This window comes from Equus przewalskii, chromosome 14, assembly GCF_037783145.1.
Source record: "Equus przewalskii isolate Varuska chromosome 14, EquPr2, whole genome shotgun sequence".
NCBI lineage: Eukaryota > Metazoa > Chordata > Mammalia > Perissodactyla > Equidae > Equus > Equus przewalskii.
The window spans coordinates 71,408,620-71,431,967 of NC_091844.1; the positions used below are offsets into that span (position 1 = coordinate 71,408,620).

Below are 23,348 nucleotides of genomic sequence, written 5' to 3' on the forward strand. Positions count from 1 at the left end.
TCCTGTCAAAAAATTACTGCTCATTGACAATCACCTGGTCACCCAAGGGCTCTGATGGAGATATACAACAAGATTAGTGTTGTTTTCACGCCTGCTAATACAACATCCATTCTGCAGTTTATGGATCAAGGAGTAAGTTCGACCCTCAAGTCTTATTATTTAAGAAATAGATTTTATAAGGCTTTAGCTGTCCTAGATAGTGATTCCTCTGATGGATCTGGACAAAGTCAATTGATAACCTTCTGGAAAGAAGTCACCATTCTAGATGCCATTGATAACATTTGTGGGGCTAGCCTGGTGGCATAGTGGTTAAATTCACGTGCTCTGCTTCAGTGGCCCAGGGTTCGTGGGTTCAGCTCCCAGGCACAGACCTACACAGGGCTCTTCAAGCCATGCTGTGGTGGTGTCCCATATACAAAAAAGAGGAAGACTGGCACAGATGTAACTCAGGGCCAATCTTCCTCACCAAACAACAAAACAAACAAATAAACAAAAAAAGAGGAACCTTCGTGATTCATGGGAGGAGGTCAGAATATCAGCATTAACAGAAATTTGTAAGAAGTTGATTTCAACCCTCATGGATGACTTTGAGGAGATCCAGACTTCAGTGGAGGAAGTAACTGCAGATGTGGTGGAAATAGAACCAGATTAGAAGTGGAGCCTGAAGCTGTGACTGAATTACTGCAATCTCATGATAAAACTTGAATGGATGAGGAGTTGTTTCTTGCGGGTGAGTAAAGAAAGTGGTTTGTTGAGGTGGAATCTATTCCTGGTGAAGATGCTCTGAAGATTGTTGAAATGACAAGAAAGGATTTAGAATATTGCATAAACTTAGTTGATAAAGGCAGGGTCTGAGAGGATGAACTCCAGTTTTGAAAGTTCTGCTGTAGGTAAAATGCTATCAAATAGCACTGCATGCTACAGAGAAATCGTTTGTGAAAGAAAGGGTCAAATCAATGAGGCAAACTTCATTTTTGTCTTGTCTTAAGAAATTGCCACAGCCACCCCAACCTTCAGCAACCACCACCCTGATCAGTCAGCAGTCATGAACATCGAGGCAAGACCCTTCACCAGCAAAGATTACAACTCACTGAAGGCTCAGATATGGTTAGCAATTTTTTGGCAATAAAGTATTTTTTAATTAACAGATGTACATTGTAGTTTTAGACATAATGCTATGGCACACTTAATAGACCATGGTATAGTGTAAACATAACTTTTATATGCACTCGGAAACCAAAAAATTCCTGTGACTCGATTTATTGCAATATTCGCTTTATTGCAGTGGTCTAGAACCAAACTCACAATATCTCTGAGGTATGCCTGTATTTGTATTTTTATTTTTATCTCTAGAAGGTCTGTTTGGATCTGTTTTGTATCTTCCGTATAAAGATATAAGGAACTTTTCAACATATGGAATATGGTTATAATAACTACTTTAATATCCTTCTCTGCTAATTCTCTTAGTTCTGAGTTCTTATTTGGTTGATTTTTCTCATTATGGACTGTATTTTCCTGCTTCTTTGTGTACCTGGCAATTTTTATTGGATGCTAGACATTATAAATTTTGCCTTGTTGAATGCTCAATGTGATATTATAAATAAATATGCTTGTGTTTTCTTTCTGGGACACATTTAACTTACTTGAAAACAGTTTGATTCTTTTGAGTCTTGCTGTTAGGATTTGTTATGTGGATCTGGAGTAGTCTTCAGTGGAGGGCTGATTTTTTCCCACTAAGTAAGAAGAGTCCTTCTGTGTATTCTATGCAATGACCCATGAATCATGAGGTTTACCAGTCTGGCTCGTGGGAATGTAGCAATATTCCTCACTCTCTGAGTGTAAAATATTGGTGCTTCTAGTCCTTCTGAGTGTTTTTTCCCATAAGCCTTGAGTAATTTCCTCACGTGCATATGCTTATGAGTGTTTATCTGAAGTCTTGAGGGGCCCTATGAATATTTCCTAAGTTCTCTCTGTGTGCGGTGGTCTTCTCTCTGGTACTCTTTTCTGTGAACTCTGGTCATCTTGCTCTCCCTGGAGTCTCAGCTCTGTCTCTTACACTTACAGAGTCAGCAGATCCCCGCCAGGATTCCATCTCCCCTACTTTGCAGCCTCAAAGCAGAAAGCCCTTAATCGGATCGTTGTTCCCATGCTTTATTATACATGTTTTTTCTCTTGCAACTTTCAATATTTGCTCTATATGTTTGGTTTTTAACAGCTTTGCTATGATATGCCTCAGTGTGGACTTTGTGTTTATTCTGGTTGGTGTTTATCATGTGTCTGCATGTTTGTCTTTTTTCAATCTTTTTCTCTCTTTAACTTAGATAATTATTGATCTATCTTCATTCAATCTTTACTTACTTTTTTTTTATCATGTCAATTTTGCTGTTATGTCCAGCCAACACATTTTTTGTTTTAGAAATTATATTTTTCAGTTGTAGAACTTACATTTGATTCTTTTTTCATTATTTATATTTTTCCACCGTGATTTCAGGCGTTTAAACATACGTTTACTTCAGTGAGTTTCGCTCAATGTGTTAGTTTCAACATCTGGTTCATCTCTCACTGTTAGGCCTGCTTGATTCTCTTTTCTCGGGAAAATATGTTCTATTGCTTTGGTTCTTCATTTTTTCGGCAATTTTGCATTGCATCCTGAACATTATTCATCTTAGTTTGTAGAGGCTGTGAATTCTACTATTATTTTTGGTGAGTAGTATTTCCTTTGTTTTAGCAGATAATTTTCTGAGTTAGGCTTGAAATGCAGACTGTTTCTTGGCTGGCAGCTTTGATCTCCTTTCAAATCTTTTGTCTTTAGCTGGATCCTTTGCGTGCTTTCTGCTTAGAGATCCTTCAGAGATGTGGGTACATCGAGTTTGGGGTTGTTCTCACTGGCTCTTGCCCTTGTGGGATCCTTCACATTCTTTAGTGTTAATGGTTTTCCACCTTATGTTTTCTGAATACTAGGACTGAAAAGGGATTTCCCCGCATAATCTTCCTCTCTTGCCTCTCTGTACTTAGCCCCATGCTACAAGCACGAGAGGGGAGAACTTACTATCTGTAAGTCTCTTTCTCCGTGTGACAAGGAATTCTCACCAGAATCTGTCTCACTACTTGTGAATTTACTACCTCCTTCAGGTGTATGCTTATATATTATTATGTACAGGTTTTATAGTTATTTTCTGAAGGAGAGCAAGGTGTTATCTGGCATAGTCTTCATCTGTCATACCTGGAAGGGGAACCTTTGAGTACCAAGTATGCAGGTTTTAGTTTCTAGAGTAATCACTAATAAAATAGAAACATATTGTGTAATTTTTAAACTATTAGTGCAGGGAAATAGAATAATTAAAAAAAAAAATCAAACCAAAAGCAAAAGAAGGGGAGGGAAATCATGGAACCAATGAGAGAAACAACACAAAATACAATTGTAGATTTAAATCCAAATATATCAAGAATTACATGAGATGTAAAGGGACTAAATGTTCTTTTTAAATGACAAAGATTGTCAGACTGGGGAAAAATAAAATACAATGATGTGTCATTTACAACAGACACAGGTACGTATAAGGATACAGAAAAGTTCCAAGTAAAATGGTGGAAAAAAAGATGCAAAAACTTAGTCACAGATATTCATAGCAGTGTTATTCGTAACAGCCCAAACATGGAAATAACCCAAATGTCCACCAGCTGATGAATGGATAAATAAATGTGGAATATCAATGTAGTGGAATATCATTCAGCCTTAAAAAGGAATGAAATTCTAGCACACGCTGCATGAGTGTTCTTTGTACGTGTAACATGGATGAACTTCGAAGACTTTAGGCTAAGTGAAACAAACCAGGCACAAAACGTCAAATATTGTACTATTTTATTTATATAAAATGTCCAGAATGGTCAAATTCATAAAATGGTATAAAAATATATCAACTAAATGCTAACAGAAAGCTCCTGTAGCTATGTTAGTATTAGACAAAATAGACTGTCAGGCAGAAAGCATTATTATACATATGAATAGGATCAACTTATAATGATAAAAGCTTCAATTTATTAGAAGATGTAACAATTTAACACTTATAATTCCCTAGTAACTACCTTTCAAACTATATAAAACAAAAATTGACAGAACTGCGAAGTTTGTGAAAGAGATCATGTACTCTTAGGAACTGATAGACCAAACAAGCGAAAAAGTAAGTTAATTCTTTATAGATGATTTGAACAATCGTATTTTATGAATCTGATCTGGTGGGCATGTTTATCTAAGGAAAATAGAGAATGAACACTATTTTCAAACAGAGACAGTATTTACAAAAATTGATCATGTATTGTGCCTTAAATCACAGCGAATTTCCAAAGTTTAGTAGTATAAAAATACAAGAAACAACAAAAAGATAAGCAGAGAATTTTATATTCGTTATTAAGAACTATTTCTCTAATTCTAAATAACCTATCTTACTAGTAAAGCAAAAAAATATAATAAACAATATATGAACTGCAAAGAGATATACAGAAATCAAGAAATCCAAAAGTTGCATCTTGGAAAAAAACTGATAAACCTCTGGCAAGATTGGTCATGATAAAGAGAAGACACTGATAAGCAATATTAGGAATGCAAAATACAGTGTTTCAGATTCTGTAAACATTAAAGGTTAAGAGAATGAAGACCTAAACTTAAGAGGTAGAAGTATAAAACTTTTAGGAAAAAACGTATGGGAAAATCTTCATGACTTGTATGTGAATGTTCTAGCTTTTTCTATAATACCAAAAACTGGAAACAATCCGAATGGCCATCAACATGTGAATCAGTAAACAAATTGTGGTATGTCCATATAGTAGAACATAGCATAGCAATAAAAAGGAGTAAACTATTATTAAACTAACAATATGGTGAATCTCAGAATAATTATGCCAAGTGAAAGAATCCAGGAAAAAAAGAGTACTTATTGTATAATCCCATGTATATAAAATTTTAGGTAGTGCAAGCTAACCTATAGTGACAGAACACAGGTCAGTGGTTGCCTGGGGACTGGCTGGAGGTCAATGAGGAGCAGTAGGGATGGTTTACCAAGGGGCATGTGGAAGAGCAGGATGGATGTCTTACTTATTTTGATTGTGGTGATAGTTCCACAGGTGAATACATACTTCAGAGCTTATCAAATTGTGTAATTTAAATATGTTCAGTGTATTGTATGTCAGTTATATTTTCAAAGGGTTTTTTTGTTTGTTTTAAAAAAAGCTGTTTGGAATAGTATTTAGAAAGTTAATTGGATGCCATTTTCACTTGTGACCGTGGATATAAAAATCCATTTTATAAACATTTAACTGAGTAGTATAAGCAGTAGTTTTATAATTTTTTCTTTTGTCCCTTTTTAAGTTATAATTTTGTCTGAAAATTTTGTTACAGCTCTATAGTGTCAACCCTCCTTGCTCTTATGGATGGATTAGACAATAGGGGTGAAATTGTTGTTATTGGTGCTACAAACAGACTTGATTCTATAGATCCTGCTCTCAGGAGGCCTGGTCGTTTTGACAGAGAATTCCTTTTCAACCTGCCTGATCAAAAGGTAAGAGTTTCTGTTTTCGATATATTAATTTGTGATTTGATTTTGAAGCATAAATGTACAGTTTGAGAGTGGTATTTTATGAATTTTCGTTTTTAAAATTTTGTGCTGATGAGATATCTTAGTTAATACTTAAAACCACCCAGCAATTATTGAATAATTTAGTCTTTTTGTTAATTATCAGAAAGTTTATGATTTTGGGAAGAGGAAAAAAGCCTTGTTTAGGTTACTTTGTATACTTACTCTTTACTTCTCCAGATCGTAGTAATTATCTCATATGGCAGGTTATTTGTCTCTAGTTAGCCAAAGTGGCTTTGTTCTCATAAAAGTAACATAATTTTAGAGTATTGGCAGGTTTATGAATAAGAGACCAAGATGCAAATTTTTGTGGAAATGATCATAACATTGTATTTAATTAAAAGCAGCAAATGTTATTCATTATAATGTAGGTGTTTTTTTTTTTTTTTTTTAAGATTTTATTTTTTCCTTTTTCTCCCCAAAGCTCCCCCGGTACATAGTTGTGTATTCTTCGTTGTGAGTTTTTCTAGTTGTGGCATGTGGGACGCTGCCTCAGCGTGGTCTGATGAGCAGTGCCATGTCCGCACCCAGGATTCGAACTAAGGAAACACTGGGCCGCCTGCAGCAGAGCGCGCGAACTTAACCACTCGGCCACGGGGCCAGCCCCTATAATGTAGTTTTTAAAGGAATCTATAGTTAAAACAGAGCAATGCATAGTCGTTGAGTATGTAAAATGTTATTTAATATATTATACGAAGTTCTTTTTTCCTAATTCTAATTAGGAAACTTGAAATTTTTCTGTTAGTCTTGGTTTGACCAGTTTAATCATTGACTGTCTCTTCACTGGGAACTCGAGTTTGAGAGGGAGAGATGCAGAGAAGATGCTATATTGGACAATGCTGCTCATGTATTTTATCATATCAGATAAGCCTAATTAGAACATTTATTACATATACTCATTCAAATATAACCTAAAGAAAGCAGAGAAGATACTATATATGAATATAAAATATTCACACACACAGACATATATATACACACACACACACTTGTTATATGGCTTTGATTTTAGATCTCTATGTAAAATGCCTATTTACATACATAGATGAAAAGGCTTAGTGATTAGGACAGTATAGAAGATTATAGAGGAATGAAGGCAATGGCTTCACTGTGTAGAGCAGTTAATATCTCAACTTGACCTCAGTCTGTACAGGCAAACTAGTTGTCTCACTGTGTCTTCACTGTGGAAGCCAAGTGAAGAAAGTATATCAATGAGGAGAGTGTGATTAACTCTGTCAGATGTTGAAAAATGTTGGATTGACAATTGACCTTATAGGCTTTAATTTGGCACCAAGTTTGCTTAGCTTTGTCAGGATAGGAGACATAGCATATAGAGGATCATTTTCGTTACCAAAGTTTAGCTTGCAGGACTGTACCAGTGCATAGAGGTGTGCTTAGTTGTAGGAGACAAGGCTAGAGGGAGTGCAGTTGACTTCAGCACATGGAAGCATCAGCTCTCTTGTTTGGGACGTCTTACAACAGTCCAAGCACATCTTTTAGGCTCTCCCAAGTACATGAGGAAGGTGCTTAGTTCTAAGGGACTTAGCCAGTGTTCATTTCGGCACAGGAAAGCTCTTACCTTGATTTCCCAATTAGCTTCTATTTTGGTCTAGTTGTGTAGGCCTCAGAGTCTGTATGTCAGTCACAGTCCTCACAATTAAGGTAGAGTCCACACAAATCAGAGATTTAACATTAAACAAAGTTTAGAACAGCACTGTCCATTCAAATTTTCTATGATGGAACTGTTCTGTATTTGTGTTGTCCACTGAGGAACATCCAGTATGGTAGCCACTAGTCACATGTGGCTGTTGAGCACTTGAAATGTCGCCACTGTGACTAAGGAACTGAATTTTAATTTCATTTAATTTATAAATTTAAATAAAAGTGCATTATGTGGCTAGTGGCTCACTATATTGTACAGCATGGATCTCGAACATAGTTAGTTTCCCACGTTAATTTTAACTTTCTATTTTGCAGGAAACTGCCATGAGACCTAAATCTAAGGTCACTTTTCTTGGCCTGGGTCTGTGGAAAAGGCCTGGACTGACTGTTCACCTTTTTTCCTTAGATAATGTTTAAGGTCAGGAGACTTGATGAGATTACCAAGTCCCCTCTCTTAAGGAGCGGTCAGTAAAGTAAGAGGAAAACTAGGAGAGTGGGATTCTGGAAGTTAAGTGAAGAAAGTGCATCAATGAGAAGGGTGTGATTGACTGTCAGATGTTGCTAAATTAAATCAGATGATGACAGAAAACTGGCCATTGTGTTTAGCATTATGTAGGTCATTGGTGAACCTGATGGGAGCAATTTCAGTTAGTGGTGTGTACAAAAAGCTTGACTGGAATATGGTTAGTTTAACAGAAAATAGAAGTGGGAGGAATTGGAGACAGTGAATGAAGATACATTTTTCAAAGAATTTTGTTGTAAACAGAAGTAAAGAATTGAGGTGATAGATGTTGAGGGAGTGAGAGACAAGAGAAAGTGTTTTGTTATTTTTAAGATGGGAGAAATATCCAGTAGAGAAGGAAATTTTGGTGATGAAATTGAGAAAGAAGAATTATCAGAATGTGTCCTTAATAGGCAAGAGGGGAAGTAGGATTTAGTTTATGAATGGCGAGCATGACTTTAGATAGGAATTAGTTCATCTGTGATAATAAGGAGAGGACAATATTGTGAGTATGTATGCTGAGAGGTGGACAGATTTGTCGTGGGGCATCTTTGGAAGTTTTCTTCTGATTGCTCAAGTGTTCTCAGTGAATTAGGAAGCAAGGTCTGAATGAGAAGCTAAGTGTGAAGACAGAGAAACTAAGTTAGTCTGCTAGGAGATAGGCCTAATGAATGGCCTAGGGAAGGGTTAGGGGAGTAGTAAGGATCCATTTGGGTTATTAATTTAAAGTAATACCAGTCAGTGTCTCACATTAGTGCTGTAGTTTGTACAGTGGAATATCCTGACTCTTGCTATTTGACCAAGTAAACATTTTAAAAAAAGAAAAGAAAGTAAAAGTAAGACTTGGTTCCAAATTTAAAGGATTAACTATTAGCATAAAATAGCACATATCTTCTTTATGCAGTGATGCCTCTTAATTTCTTTTGTTTCTTTTCCTTTATTATTATCATTAACACTATAATTATTAAAAGTGTTACATGTGTACTTATGACTCCTGAAAAATGAGGGAGTTGAATTTGCCTTTGACTCGTAATAGTAGAGGAAGCTACTTTCTATTAGGCGCAGCTATATGACTTACTATGCTCTGTGCCGTCCAGGGTAAAGTGCGTAATAAATACTTTTTGATTTAAATAATTTCTTATTCATTCTATTTCTTGCTTTTATGATAAAGAAATATGTCTCTTATTGGTTATATAGAGAAAGAGCAAGGCACTTAAATGTCTTAGAGACCAGATAATAACTTTTGACCTTAGGTAATTAATTTCATTTCTCTAAACCTTAACTTACTTATTTTGTAAAATGAGGGGACAACAGATCTTTTTTTGAGATAGCTTCCAGCTTAAATTTTTTTTGATGTGTTTCTGATTCTCTAAGGGTCTTGCACAAGTGGCACCTGTGCTGCTAATGAAGTCTATATAGATTCTTAATGTCATCTTCTAGAACATATAGGCTCTCAGGATAATTTTTTTGGGACCTTAATTTTATACTTTTTAAGTATCTCTTCAGGCACATGTTTCAAGCTGGAAGAAAATAAGTGTCACATCATTGCTTTATTTTTGGTAGCTGGATGCCTAACTTAGAACTTGGAATTGAAGCAATAACTGTTGATTCCAGATTTTGCCAACTTTTTGAGCAAAATTTATCTTGACTACTTTGAAGTTGTTATTTTAGTTTTGGTGATGGACCTCAGATTTCTCAACAAGCCAGTAAGGTTATCATCTTGGTTTATAGTAGGCTTTTTATAGTTTCAAGAAGTTCAAGTAGCAGTGTTGAGGGAACAGATGAATTCAAGTTTTAAAAAGGGTTGTTTGTCCCCTGAAAGAAGTCAAACGTGGAAAATAAAAAATCAGATGTGACTCTTCGTGGTGATAGTATTAGCTGATTTTGGATTCTTATACTTCAATGTTTCTTTTTTACTGTGGGAGAAAAAGGATTTTGTTAAATTTGGAACCAAGATGTTAAAATTTTGATTGTGTTATACAGTCAGATTTAGGTAGAGAATACTATTTTGAAAAAAAATTATTTAAACTTTTGATTTTTTTCAATGAATTCAATTAACGTTTACTGAAATTACCTTGCTATATAGTAAATGCCAAAGCTTCAACTAACTTACAAGATAATAATATGCATTATATTTCTTTACTTAATTGAAAACTTTTTCAACTTAAAACTTTTTTCAAGTTTTAAATTTGTCATTTAGCTCTGTCAGTTATAATACTTCGTGCATATGATAGAATCAAAAGTTCTGTGAAATCTAAATCTAAAAGTTTGTTTAAACGTTATGATTATTATAACACATTAAAGTTTCTTGTCATATATTTTCAAATGGTAAAAACGATGTGGAAAAGTGAAATTTTGTTTTGAATTCTAGTCTTAGATCAGTCACTTGGTCACATGTGCTGCTACTCAAGTTCCTTCACTTCTCAGAATATTAAATGTCTTAGTTTGTGTCAAACAGAGACAAGATCTCTACTACATATCTCACAGAGGTATTATGGGAATCAGAGTTGATGTGGATGCCAGGGTGTTTAAATTTCTTTTAAAATAAAAAATTGCTTTTCTGGCATATGGCTAGTCCATATATTTGTTCTAGCTAATACATTTGATGGATTTATGATATTTTATTTATTTGTACTTTTCTTCTTAGACAACATTTTATTTATCTGTGTTTTTCTTCTTAGGCAAGAAAACATATTTTACAGATCCATACCAGGGACTGGAATCCAAAATTGTCAGATGCTTTTTTAGGTGAATTGGCTGAAAAATGTGTTGGTAAGTGCTATTATTTGAATTCTTTGATTGTCATTGTTTGTTCTGCTCAGCCTCCCTTTCCTCTATGTTTGGAATGTGGATGAGTATAGTTATGTCTTTGTGCAATAGATGGCTCTGCCTTTAATGTAAAAATTATTTTAAACATTTCACATGAAGTTTGAACATGTCTAAATTAGGATTTTAGCTGCCATTAGGTGTTTGATTAACAAAGCTCAGTAGTAATATGCCTTTCATTGAGTGCTGGATTTCCATAATATTACTACATTGTCTTCTTTTAGGAATTGTCCCCTGAGAAATTTTACTAAAAAATGAAAGCTTAAATTTGAGAGATAAAGATCCATGACAAAGGCAGGACTGTAGTCTCTTACTTTGCAGATTACATGATGGGCTCATCTTCAGGCCTGGGGTCTAGAAAGAATGAGTGAGAGATGTCTTCGAAGAAGATACTTAATGGCATCTGCTAGTATTTCCCAAAATATAAAACTTTCCAATTTAATGTTAAATTATTCACAGAGCAGAAGGTCTCCCCACAGTGTGAGTGAACACTACCGTCCTAAAGGGATGTAGTGAGAGTATTTTATGTACATACATGATCATACATAGGAGATGGAATTCAGGGTTTGGGCTCTAATTAGGTCTGAAATAAAAATCAGTACAGTGTTGATTTAGTTCATTCAATAAGCAATTGAATATACACACAGGTGTTTTTCCTTCATTCTCTTTCCACCTTTTGTCTATTTTCCTTTCAGTCTCTCAAAAATATAAATTAAAAAATCTCTCTCCATGAACTTTTTAAGCATTATGAAGAAATCTCCAAAATAAGTCCATTAGCAGTCAGCTGTCTACTTGGGAAAACTTTCAAGTTACCAAAACCAAAAAGAACAACTTAGTTAAAAAAATCATTGTGATCCACCATCAAATAATTAAAACTTAAATAGAACATTAGTCCATTCAGTTAGCTACATCCGAATTATCCTCTTCATCCACAGGGACCTCCATCTCCGAAGCAGCATCCCTCAGCTTTTGAACCACAAAGACCTCGACATCTTCTGGTGAGGAGAAAACGTAAATCTCTCCAGCACTACTCCAGTTTAAGCTTTGCCTGGTATAAGAGAGCATGCGCCAAACCCATTTCATGTAAATTTGGCTTGACCTTTGCAAAGCCTTGTGCTGCTTTTTGGGAGAGGGTGGTATTTGGTACAAAATCCAGTCTTTTCCCTTTTTGAAATTTGACCCCTTTTATTTCCTGCTACTTTTATGATATTATTGTATTAGAGTATATATCAGACTGGGAAATCTTTGTAGATTCTTCTGTGAATTTGTCACAGAATGATCCTTAACTGAAATAAGCAGAAGTCTTCAAATAATTTTGGAAATTCCCTAAAAGATAGGTATTTTAAAATTACTTTCTATTACCCTATCTACCATCTGAAAAATTATACACTCTAATTTAATTCTTCATCCTAAATATTAGAATCTTAGTTTCCTTTTTCATTTCCAAAAGCTACTACCTCTCATTTTTCCAAGTGATTTATTTTAGCTTTTAGTCAGTTTCTTAAGTTTAAAAACTTTTAAAACATAGTTTCTTATAGGATTGAAAAACTTCTCTTGCCTTTTTTGGGGAGGTGGTTGTGGTGGCTTAGAATCTGCTTATATGTACACCTTTTTCTTCCTGGAGAGTGACATAAAAATCCGTTATAATTAAATGACTTCTGTTTTTGATTGTGATCATTATTCCATTTAAGAAAGCAGTTCACACTTTAAAAAAATCAAATATAGGTCTTTAAACAAGAATGAAATAGTAATAAATTTTAAATTCATTATGAACTTAGCACTTTATGTACTCTAAATGTATTTTAACATGTATGGGTTCAGTTCAGTGAAATTTATGCCTCACCACAGTATGCAGTCTTGATGAACAACTGCAAAGGTATCAGACCTCCTGTTAGAGGTTATGGATTTGGTAACTTTTACTTTGAAATAAATTCTCTAGTACTGGGAGATATTTGCATGCGTAACAGGTGTGATTTTTAAGTAGTCTTCAAATAATTTTGGTATCCAGAACATGTGTACACATTGTGGAAGCTTAAGGTTAATGAGGAGCTCAAACCTAATCATATTTCTCTATTCATTTTCACTAAGAGGGCTAAAAAGTGACAGTGTATCAGTGAGGCGTCTATCTTGTAGGCCTTTGTTAATGTTTACTGTTTTATTTAAAAAGTAACTTCATAAAATTTGATTACCCTTTTCTAGTCTCTAACCTCTTTGGATAGCTTGTGTTTTCAGTCTTTCAGACAAATTTTCATCTTAATAACGATATTCACGAATGCTTTTTTTGGTATCTAGATATTCGTGTTCATCAGAATTGTAGAGTTACTTGTGTTCATATGGAATTATAATGGTAGCATTAGTATGGTTATGCAGTCTTATGAAAGGGATGTTGATTTTTCTTTAACATCATCTTTTAACTTTCAAAAGCCTGTAGTATATTTTCAGTATTTCTAGAATGATCATATCAATATTTCTAAACCAGGACCCTTTTGAGAGTGAGAAAATATGCTATTAATTATGACAAAACAAGAGGCCTAAACCGAGACATGTGGTCACCCTAAATATAACCTATTTAGCCATGGTTATGATGTACTTTTAATTCTGTTTTAGATTCTAGCAGAGGAAGTATATTATTAATTCAGTAGTTCTCAATTTTTTGTATATCAGAATCACTTGCAAAGCTTTCTCAAAATATACATTTATGATACTAAACCCCCAGAGATTCTGATTCACTGTTTGTTGAGAATCTACTTTTATTTCAGTTTCATTGTTTATTCAGATGAATAGTCAAAGTTGAGAACCAGAGATATAAACCAGTAATTCTCATTTACAAGCAAATGTAAAGGAGATAAATCTATCTTTTATAGTCTATGGGTTATGATGATCCATCTGAAAATTTACTTTTTTTAAGTGGGATCTATTATTGTTGATAAACTTAAATTATCTTTAATAAATTAAGAAAAAATAAGCAGTACATTGCTTTTATGTATGTTATTAACTGTTATGTCAAACAAATTTTATGGGCAACATTTACTACATAAAATACCTTATAGTTGCTTTTCCTTCTGTTTTGCATTGTTTCTTGCTTCTTTTCTTTTTTAGCTTAGGCTTTTGCACTTAAAAATAGGACCATAGACTATGTTTACTAACTGTGTATATACTTTTAAAGAAGAAAAAGAAAATATGGTTGTTTATATTGTTTGAAGAGGGTAGTTTATTCCTTACTTCCTCTGAAATGGATTATTTCGTTACCTGTTTATAACTTGGCTGGTGTTCTACAGTTATTTTGTTGAACTGATATAACAGATATGTATGGCATAAGGAAAGATACTTTTTTTTCAGATTTATTTATTGAGAAATAGAAAATAAAATGGGTCATATTAAGTTTTCCCCTAACTCTAAATAAGTGTTTCTTTAAGAATTTCAGTCCTTTCCTATGTTTTTCCATAATTTTCATTGACATTTTTACTCACAATGAGTAAGTTGGTTTAATAATAAAAGAATTTAGCTTTCTTAGGGAAAAAACCAAAAGCCCAGTAGATAGAATTCATCCACTTTTCCTGGGAGTACATGATAACCTGATTGTTTTACCTTCCCAAACTATAAGCTTGGAGTTACTCTTTTCTCTTTTAATTCACTCTTTCACTCAAGAAATACTTATTGGATATCTACTGAATGCCAGGCCAGGCATTGTTCTTGGTATCTGAGATAAATTAGTGAACAGAGCAGACAGTATTCCCTGCTCGCTCAGGGCTCACAACCTATTTGGGGAAGGCAGACAATAAACCTCATAGAAAAATGATAAGGTGGTTAGTGCTATGGAAAAAAGAAAGCAGGGTTAGGAGGATTTTTCTGTTATTTGTAGGACTTGATTAACAGGATCATGTGCCCTATTAATAATAGGGATATAGTTCCTTATAGACGTGAGAGTCATTTACAGTTTGATTTATATGTTTTTGTCCCTTAATTTTCTTTTTCTGCCAGTTAGTTGGGGGACTGTTTCTTCTCTGCTTGTAGTTTTCTTGTTTAATCATTTTTATTTCAGTATTTAAGTGTTCCACGAGGTCATTGTGAGGTGTAAAAGATAAATAAACCTGGTGTCACCCTTTGAAGAGTTTAGGGACTCATGTTCTATAGCTAGTTCAGGTGGTTCCCCCTGCTGGCAGAACCGATAAAGATGGCCAAATGCAAGTTTAATTGCTGATATTGAAAACACTATGTATAGTTTGAGTTTTTCCTCTTGTGGTAAAGACTTAACAGTTCATGTGCTTTTGTATGTATTTGTTGCTCAAATGAAAGAAATAACTTAAAAGCACTGAGGGCATGATCTTTTGTTTGACCAGATAATTAGTTAAATATGAGTAATGGTTACTACCTCATATTGGTATAGACCTTAGAACTAGATTATCAGTCATTTGAAGCTAAAAATATGCATAAAAAAGAAGTTAATGTGGAAAATTAATGGATTCTTATTCTCTTTAATACTTTTGGAACTATCAGAGGTGATCACTGCTTTAAAGTATAGTTTTTGGGGTAATTAGATACTACCTTGCTTGTGGGTTGCACTCAGAGTTGGTAGTAGAGTAGCTCTGTTTTTGAAGTTTCTGCTTATGTACTACATTGTACTAGTTTTTTATAGCTGTTTGGAAGTTAGTAATATTAGAAAAATGTATAGGTAAGTGTAATGTCATGAGAACTGAACTAATGATTGGAAATGTTGATAAAGGATTGAGAGGAAACTATTATTCTTTTAAAACCTTTCCTAAAGAAAGTTGCACATTATAATCAGTGGTTTTGGCACAAAATACATGACTTGTTTCGTTTTAATATCATTAGTTCATGTTTTTGTTAATTAAAATATTTAAAACATTTTTAGCTTTGTAAACATTTTTATTAGGTGATTTTAAATGGTCAGTTTTCATTTTGCTGATAAAATTGCATGTAATTATTGATTTAGTATTATTTATTTCCTTAGATAAAGATGTGAACATTTGCAAAACATAGATGGTACTTGGAAGAATCAACTTACCTTTGTTATCCTTTTCCTTTTGTGCATTAGGCTATTGTGGAGCTGATATCAAGGCCCTGTGCACTGAAGCTGCCCTCATTGCCCTGCGGAGGCGTTACCCTCAGATCTACGCTAGCAGTCATAAACTGCAGCTAGACGTTTCCTCAATAGTGCTCAACGCCCAGGATTTTTACCATGCAATGCAGAACATTGTGCCTGCTTCCCAGCGTGCGGTCATGTCTTCGGGACATGCACTATCCCCCATCATAAGACCACTGTTGGAAAGAAGCTTCAACAGCATCCTAACAGTCTTGCAAAAAGTGTTTCCTCATGCGGAAATTAGCCAGAGTGACAAGAAAGAAGGTACTGTAAATTAATTTTTCATATTGTTAAAATGAAACAAGTACAGGCATAGATAAATTCATTTTGTTTCCTCATAAGATTATTTATTTGTTACTCTTTTATGTTTGCCATACATATAGAAAATGTATCTGTTTCACTCACCACTGTATATTCCAGACCTGGCATATTGCCTAGCATATCTAATAGTTGCCTAGTGAATGTTTATAAAACAAATGAACAAAGGTTTGTTGTGATTGTTCGCTCTTGGGACATTCTGACTACCTTAATGTAGGAGTGTTTCTGTCTTTAGAAAAGTTGACTATAATAATAATGACTTGCATTTGTTTTATTATAAAGCCCTTACATAAATTGTCATTTATTAATTCTCATAACAATCCTGTGGGGTAGGTACTCTTGTTCTATCAAGGAGGAGACTGGAGACTTAGGAAGGTACTCATTTATGTAGGGTCACTCAGCAAGTTCCGGGGACCTACTCCATCCCAGAGAGCCTGACTCCAGAGACCATGCTCTGAACTGTGTTGCTATAATGCCCCTTCCGATGCAACTCATGAGGCAAATTTTCTTGTTGTCGGCAAGTCACTCTGCAGTGTGTTTTGCTAATTGGAGTGTAAATCATTAGTAAGGGAGTAAATTAGAACCTGATTGTGGAAGGTCTTGAATTCTAGCTTCAAGATGGTGGTTTGGACCTGAGATAAAAACAGAAAGCTACCTTTAAAAATGTCACTCATTTACAGGAAAACTTTAGGTTCGTATGCTAATCAAAGTAAGGCTCATGAACTTCAAAGAGAAAGTAATGTGTTTTAATTATCTTAATTTCCCCAGTTACCTTCTTTGCAATGTCACCTGCACCAAATAGAAAATTGTTCAGTGGATTATACTAACATTAAAAATACTATAACCAGTAAGAATCATCAATATTCACTGAAGTTTGCTGTCATTTAAATATGTTTTTCAGATACTGTATTTTTTAGGGATAGATTCTCATGAAATATTGTGGATTACTTGATTTCTTAAATTTATCAAATAGGGAGGGGAATAAATATTTTATTATGTATAAGCCAGGTGCTATGTACATTTGTACATTTCTTATCTCTGATTTTCATAACTGAGGATATGTATCTTTTCCCCCAATTTTTAAAACATTTACGTCACCCTTGGGAAATCATAAAAATCTTAACTTCCCTTTTGAGAGATGATGAATGCCACATTATTTCCATTTGAGAATTTTTTATGGCATTATTATCTGTGTTTTCTTACAATTTTTTTCATAATTATAAATTATGTTTTAGTTCTGGTTTTTCTTCATGTACCAGTGGAGAAGAGAAACCAAATTTTATTTCATTATTTTTTTAGTTATTTAGGTATATTATTCTGGTTTGTTTTGATCTTCGATATTTTCCTAGACAAGTATATCCTTTCCTTGTGCATGCAATTATCACTCAAAAGGTTCTCAAATATTTTTCAGATTAGCGTTTACAGTATTAGTTGTACTAAATATTTAGCTTTTAAAAGTCACTGAGATCTATATCCACGAGCACTATTCAGTGGCTCGTTTTAGAAGCATATGTCTTTTTTTCCTCTGTCTTTTTTGGGGGAAGAGTATGATTTCTGTCAATCTTAATTCTCTCCCATGTCTCTTACACATGTAGCATTGCTTTTTACTAAATGAATGAACACTTTTGATAAGTGTGCGCAAAGTCTAGCTTTAATACTTCAGATTGTAGTGCAGGTAAATTTTAAAGTATTGCAATCTCAGTAAGGATTTTAGTTCCAGTTAATCCATTGAGCAGTAACTTAAGACCCATAAAGAGACTAATGTTACTTGAATGAGTGCATTTTTAAGATTGGCTTTGTTTCCACTGAATTCCAGACTCCCATCTTAACTAGACTAGGTTTTCCTTGAAAAGATATATATGTGTGTGTATGCCTTGTGAAAAAATGAGGGTCAGGTTGTTCTTTGTTGCTTTTGCAGAAACTAGTTACCCTGTTAATTAACTCAAGTTACTCTATTAATTAAACCAAATATCTCTTTTTAAAAATTTATTTTATTGGGGTCATATTGGCGTTAAACATTGTGTAGATTTCAGGTGTACATCACTATATTTCAGTTTCTGTGTAAACCAGATATCTTACATGAAATATTCTGATTTTGGTCAAAAATTAACTTAGTAATTTTTAGTAATTAGGTGGGTATTTTATGAGAGTGCCATTTCTTTTCCAGAATTCTTGTAGTTAGTCAATGAAGTCTCCCAAATTACATCTTATAACACTTAAGTAGTCTATCAAGATGAAAGAATTACCTTAATTCCATTTATAAAATATTCGAAATACTGTAGTTGGTCAATTTGCCTGTTTGATCTGTATTATTTGATAGATGACTTCTTAATTAATGTCACTTGATTTTTAAACCAATTTTCCTTAGCCTGGTAGGGCACTAATATTAAATCATTTTATGAGCCTTATAATTTTTTTTCTGAACAGATATAGAAACTCTAATTTTAGATGATAGTGAAGATGAGAATGCTTTATCAATTTTTGAGACCAGTTGTCACTCAGGATCACCAAAGAAACAGTCATCAGCTGCTGCTGTACATAAACCCTACCTTCATTTTACAATGTGAGTAATTTATATCAAGTTTGTTTCAATTTAGAGTGATATTTACTACTTTATGATTAGTATTTTAGTATATTTTTACTTATGGTTGTAACCTTGAGAACTTTGTTTTTCTGTTGTTTGGACACAATTCTGCAAAACTTTTATTGTATATACTTTTTATGTGGTAATAAATTGGTTTGTTAGTCAACTAAAGACTTTTTCCCCAAACTGACTGTGTGATTTTTTATTTTTTTAAACCAGGGTGGAAGGAAGGATTACCTTTAGAAAGTCATCTTGTGTCCCCAATTGTATTGCTTTTTATTTGAACTAAAAAGAACATATTTCGTTTTACCGTGTTGTAGAATATTTTAATTTGTTGTAAGTTTCAGATGATAATTTAGGGACTCCAAGGGTACTGAAGAGATTTTGAATTAGAAATTGCCCAGTAATTAAACCAATAACTCTCTGGTTCTCCAAAACCTCAGTTTACACTTTCTTAATTTACATTTTGTGGTTTTTCTATTTACTTTTACCTTGATCTATATTAAAGCAGCTTTTGCTCTGCCCTTTAATGAGTAAAAAATTTTAGTGCTAATGTAATTTTTAAATTAAGAGACCAAATAGTTTTCAAATACTAACAGCATTATCACTTGCATTTACGTAATTGGCACAATAGTTAAAGGACTGTAATGCTCCAGTCAGGTAGGTCTTTTAGCACTTTTGTTAAAAGGGGCTGGATTGTGTGTACTTTTAAGTAATTTTTCTTTAGAGATGTTTTGAACAAATTTAAGTCTTCAACTTGAAGTTTCTCCCATGTAAATTTTGGTAAAATGTTAATTTGATTATTTTCATTAATAACCTTTTCTTGTTTTTCATTTTTTAAAATGAGACTAAATTACTTTCATTTACTCTTTTTTTCTTGATGTTTTCTCAACAGCAAGCTTTTCTATTAGAAATTTTTTCCTTCTGCTCCAGATCCTTTCTTTTATGCTCTCAGGAAAGTTTTCTTAGACTATTTCAGCAATTTTACAGATCTGTTTTTTGATGACTAGGGGAAAAACAAATAATCATTTTTTTCTGCCTTTTACCTGGCTAGCCTGTGTGTGTGTGTGTGATTTGTTTTGACAATTTTAGTTATTTGGATTTGAAATGTATGATAGCAGGAGCTAAGAAACTATCAAAAGACGCGTGTTCTAATTTTATAAGATAGCTCTGTTGTCAGTAAAGTGATACAGAAATAGATTTTGATATTAGAAAACTTCAAGTGCAGGTTTGAGTCTGACTTTTTATTAAGAACATTCTCTGCCAGTGATTCAGTGTGTATCACTGGTATGGCTCATTTTGTTTAGTTTAGCCTTTCTGAAGGAATTAGCTTAATTTTAGCTCCATTTACATAAGCTTTTCTAGTTCATTGATTTGACTTTGATTTAATAGTGAGACAGCTATATCCTAGAATAAACTTTTTGTTGTTTTAGATGTTTAGATAAATTCCATTCATTATTTCTTTTTTCTCCCACCCATTCTGCCAATGTTTATGTGTTTACTCTATACCAGGCACTATACTAGGTACTGAAAACATAAGCATGAATAAGATATAACATAGTTCTTACTCTGGAGAAGTTCTTGTTGTTGGGGGTGACAAGCATTGCAATGCGGCTGAAGTGCTATGAAGGCAGAACTAAAAAGCTTCCATTGGGAAGTCCAGGAAGGCTTCTCAGAAGAAATAATGACATTTACTGTCCTTTTGAGTTAGGAGTTATTGTCTGATGCTCATTACAAACTAGACATGCGGTAGGTATATAAAGCTTGGGGCTTTATTTATAGCAGTACATACAGGCTTCTCAACAAATTATAGCATTTCTGGTATCATCATTTTATAGACAAGCAAACTGAAGCATAAGAAGTTAAGTAAATTGTCCATGATCATGCTACTAGCAGGTGGCAGAGCCAGGCTCTGTACTCTTTGTTTCTTGGGATCATGTTCTTTCTGTTATACTATGCAGTTTCTAGACTGATTTCTGAGCTTAAGAGGTAGATAGGGAATTTTATTGCTTTTCTGAGTAGGTTGGACAGCATCTAAGAAATGTACACTTTAGATTATAGGCCTTTAATAAGGCCTACACGTGATTTTTTTGTTGGTTTGGTTTGACTTTTGTTTAAAGAATATGTGTTAACATGCCAGATCAATACAAAAAAGGTGCTAGATAAGCAAAAAGCATGACTTTAATGCTGGTTTCCAGTATCACTAGTTTGGGCATGCTGGTGGGTTTCTGTTTCTGGAAATAGTCTCCTAAAACAATTTTGAAACCTTTTATTTAGATTTTAGATGAAATAGAAGTCAAGATATTTAAGGTCCATCAGTCTGGTAGAGAACCCTTATGATGGAAAATACGTTTTCTTTCTTTCTGTGTTTTACCATAAGGGGATTAGAAACAGCTTTCTGAGGTTTTTCCAGATGAAAATAGCTTTGTTTTTACTGATCAGAAAGGTGATATGCTCTGTAGAAAATTCAGGTAATAAAGAAGAGCGTAAAGAAGAAAGTAAAAATTAAAGCTGGAGCACCTGAAGGTAGTATTTGTTAAAGTTTTGGTGACCACATTTCTATATTCTCTCTATGCATACAGACAGACCTATATATTATTTTATGTAAATTATGTCCACTTATAAGGCTGTTAGTGTAACTTGCTTTTTTATCCACTATGTTGGGAATCTTATTTAATGTCAGTATATGTTTAATGTCATTTTTTTAAAATAGCTGCATAGGGGCTGGCCTGGTGGTGCAGCGGTTAAGTTCGCACGTTCCGCTTCTCGGTGGCCCTGGGTTCGCCAGTTTGGATCCCGGGTGCAGACATGGCACCGATTGGCATGCCATGCTGTGGTACGTGTCCCACGTATAAAGTAGAGGAAGATGGGCACGGATGTTAGCTCAGGGCCAGGCTTCCTCAGCAAAGAAGAGGAGGACTGGCAGTAGTTAGCTCAGGGCTAATGTTCCTCAAAAATAAAAAAAAATAGCTGCATAGTATTTTCTTTTTTGGATGTTCCATAAGACAACCTTATTGATAAAAATTGAAGTTTCCAATTTTTCTCTTTTATAAACAGTGCTGTGATAGACATATTTCTAAGTATCCATCTTTGCACCATTATCTGATTCAGAGCTTTGGGTAAATTTTAAAAACTGTGATTGCTATGTCAAAGGATATATATTTAAAAACTTGATACAGTAGTCCCCCTTACCCATGGGGAATTCATTCCAAGACCCCCCCGTGGATGCCTGAAACTGTGTGTAGTACCAAACCGTATGTTTTTTCCTCTACAAACATACATACCTATGATAAAGTTTAATTTACAAATTAGGCACAGTAAAAGATTAACAACAATAACTTCTCTTTGGCATATCTGAATTACCAGCATCACTACTTGTGTGCTTTGGGGCCATTATTAAATAAAATAAGGGTTTACTTGAACACAAGCACTGCAGTACAGTGACAGTCGATCTGGTCACTGAGGGTTACTAACTAATGAGTAGGTAAGTGTACACAGTGTGGGATACAAAGGGATGATTCACATCCTGAGTGGGAGCAGAACAGCCTAAGATTTCATCACGCTACCCAGAATGGCGTGCAATTGAAAACTTATGAATTGTTTATTTCTGGAATTTTTCATGAAATATTTTTGGACCATAGTTGACTGCAGGTACCTGAAACCATGGAAAACGAAACTGCAGATAAGGGAGAACTACTGTACAGATTGTTAAATTGCCTTCCAGAAAGGTTGTACCAATTTACATTTTCATCACTAATGTATGAGAATTTTTTTTCCTGTATCTTTGTCAATTCTGAGCACTGTTTGTCTTTTTAAATCTTTACCAACAAGATAGGTGAAAATAGAATCATTCATTTTATCTTTCATATATTCATTCACTCATTCAAATATTTTTTTAAGTGCCTATCATGTGCCAGATGTTGTCCTAGGTATTTGGAATATAACAATGAACAAAATAGACACAGTTTCCTGCCCTCATTCAGCTTACATTTTAGATGGAGACAGACAATAAAACAATAAGTGTAGTAGTAAAATGTTAGAAGATAAGTATTATGAAAAGGATTGTAGGGCCCAGCTCTGTGGCCGAGTGGTTAAGTTCACGTGCTCAGCTTTGGTGGGCCAGGGTTGTGCCAGTTCGGATCCTGGGCACGGACATGGTACTGCTCATCAAGCCATGCTGAGGCAGGATCCCATATGCCACAACTAGAAGGACCCACAACTAAAAAGAAAAATATGCAACTATGTACTGGGAAGCTTTGGGGAGGAAAAGGAAAAACGAAATCTTAAAAAAAAAAAGAGATTGTAGAGAATGCTAAGAAATAAGAGAGTCCTTGGGAGTGGGGTCATTTTGGCATATATTTGACATACTTGCCAAATATAATTTCGGAAAATTGTACTTTTTTCCATGCCCACTAGTTATGAGAATACCAATTTTCCCATCATCTAGTCACTAATAATGGTTATTAAATTAATTTTTAGTTTATCAATCTACTAGATAAAAAGTTTCTCATTATTTTTATTTATATTTTCTTAATTTTTTATCTCTGTTAATAACTGCCAGATCTTTCTCAAGTCTAGATCACTCTTGAGCTTTAGACCCTGTCGAGCTGCCTATCTCTTTTTGTTGTGCCACAGATCTTTCAGTATATACTGGACTGTGTCTCCCCTTCTCTTCCTGTGAAGCACCATCCATTCTGTTGTCCCGACTAGAATTGGACATCA

General features: G+C 34.2%; 1 protein-coding gene across 6 annotated transcripts in view; it reads left to right on the top strand.

Moving 5' to 3' along the window:
* Positions 1 to 23,348, top strand: part of ATAD2B (ATPase family AAA domain containing 2B) — a 156,408-nt gene that overhangs the window by 65,500 nt on the left and 67,560 nt on the right. For all 6 annotated transcript variants that reach the window (XR_011526666.1, XR_011526665.1, XM_070574333.1 and 3 more), the window contains exons 14-17: positions 5,396 to 5,555; positions 10,476 to 10,566; positions 15,677 to 15,988; positions 18,470 to 18,605. Coding sequence is in view for 4 of the 6 variants with exons in the window: in XM_070574333.1 (XP_070430434.1) it covers positions 5,396 to 5,555; positions 10,476 to 10,566; positions 15,677 to 15,988; positions 18,470 to 18,605 (699 nt within the window). In the remaining 2 variants the exon portion in view is untranslated. The remainder of the gene's footprint in view (positions 1 to 5,395; positions 5,556 to 10,475; positions 10,567 to 15,676; positions 15,989 to 18,469; positions 18,606 to 23,348) is intronic.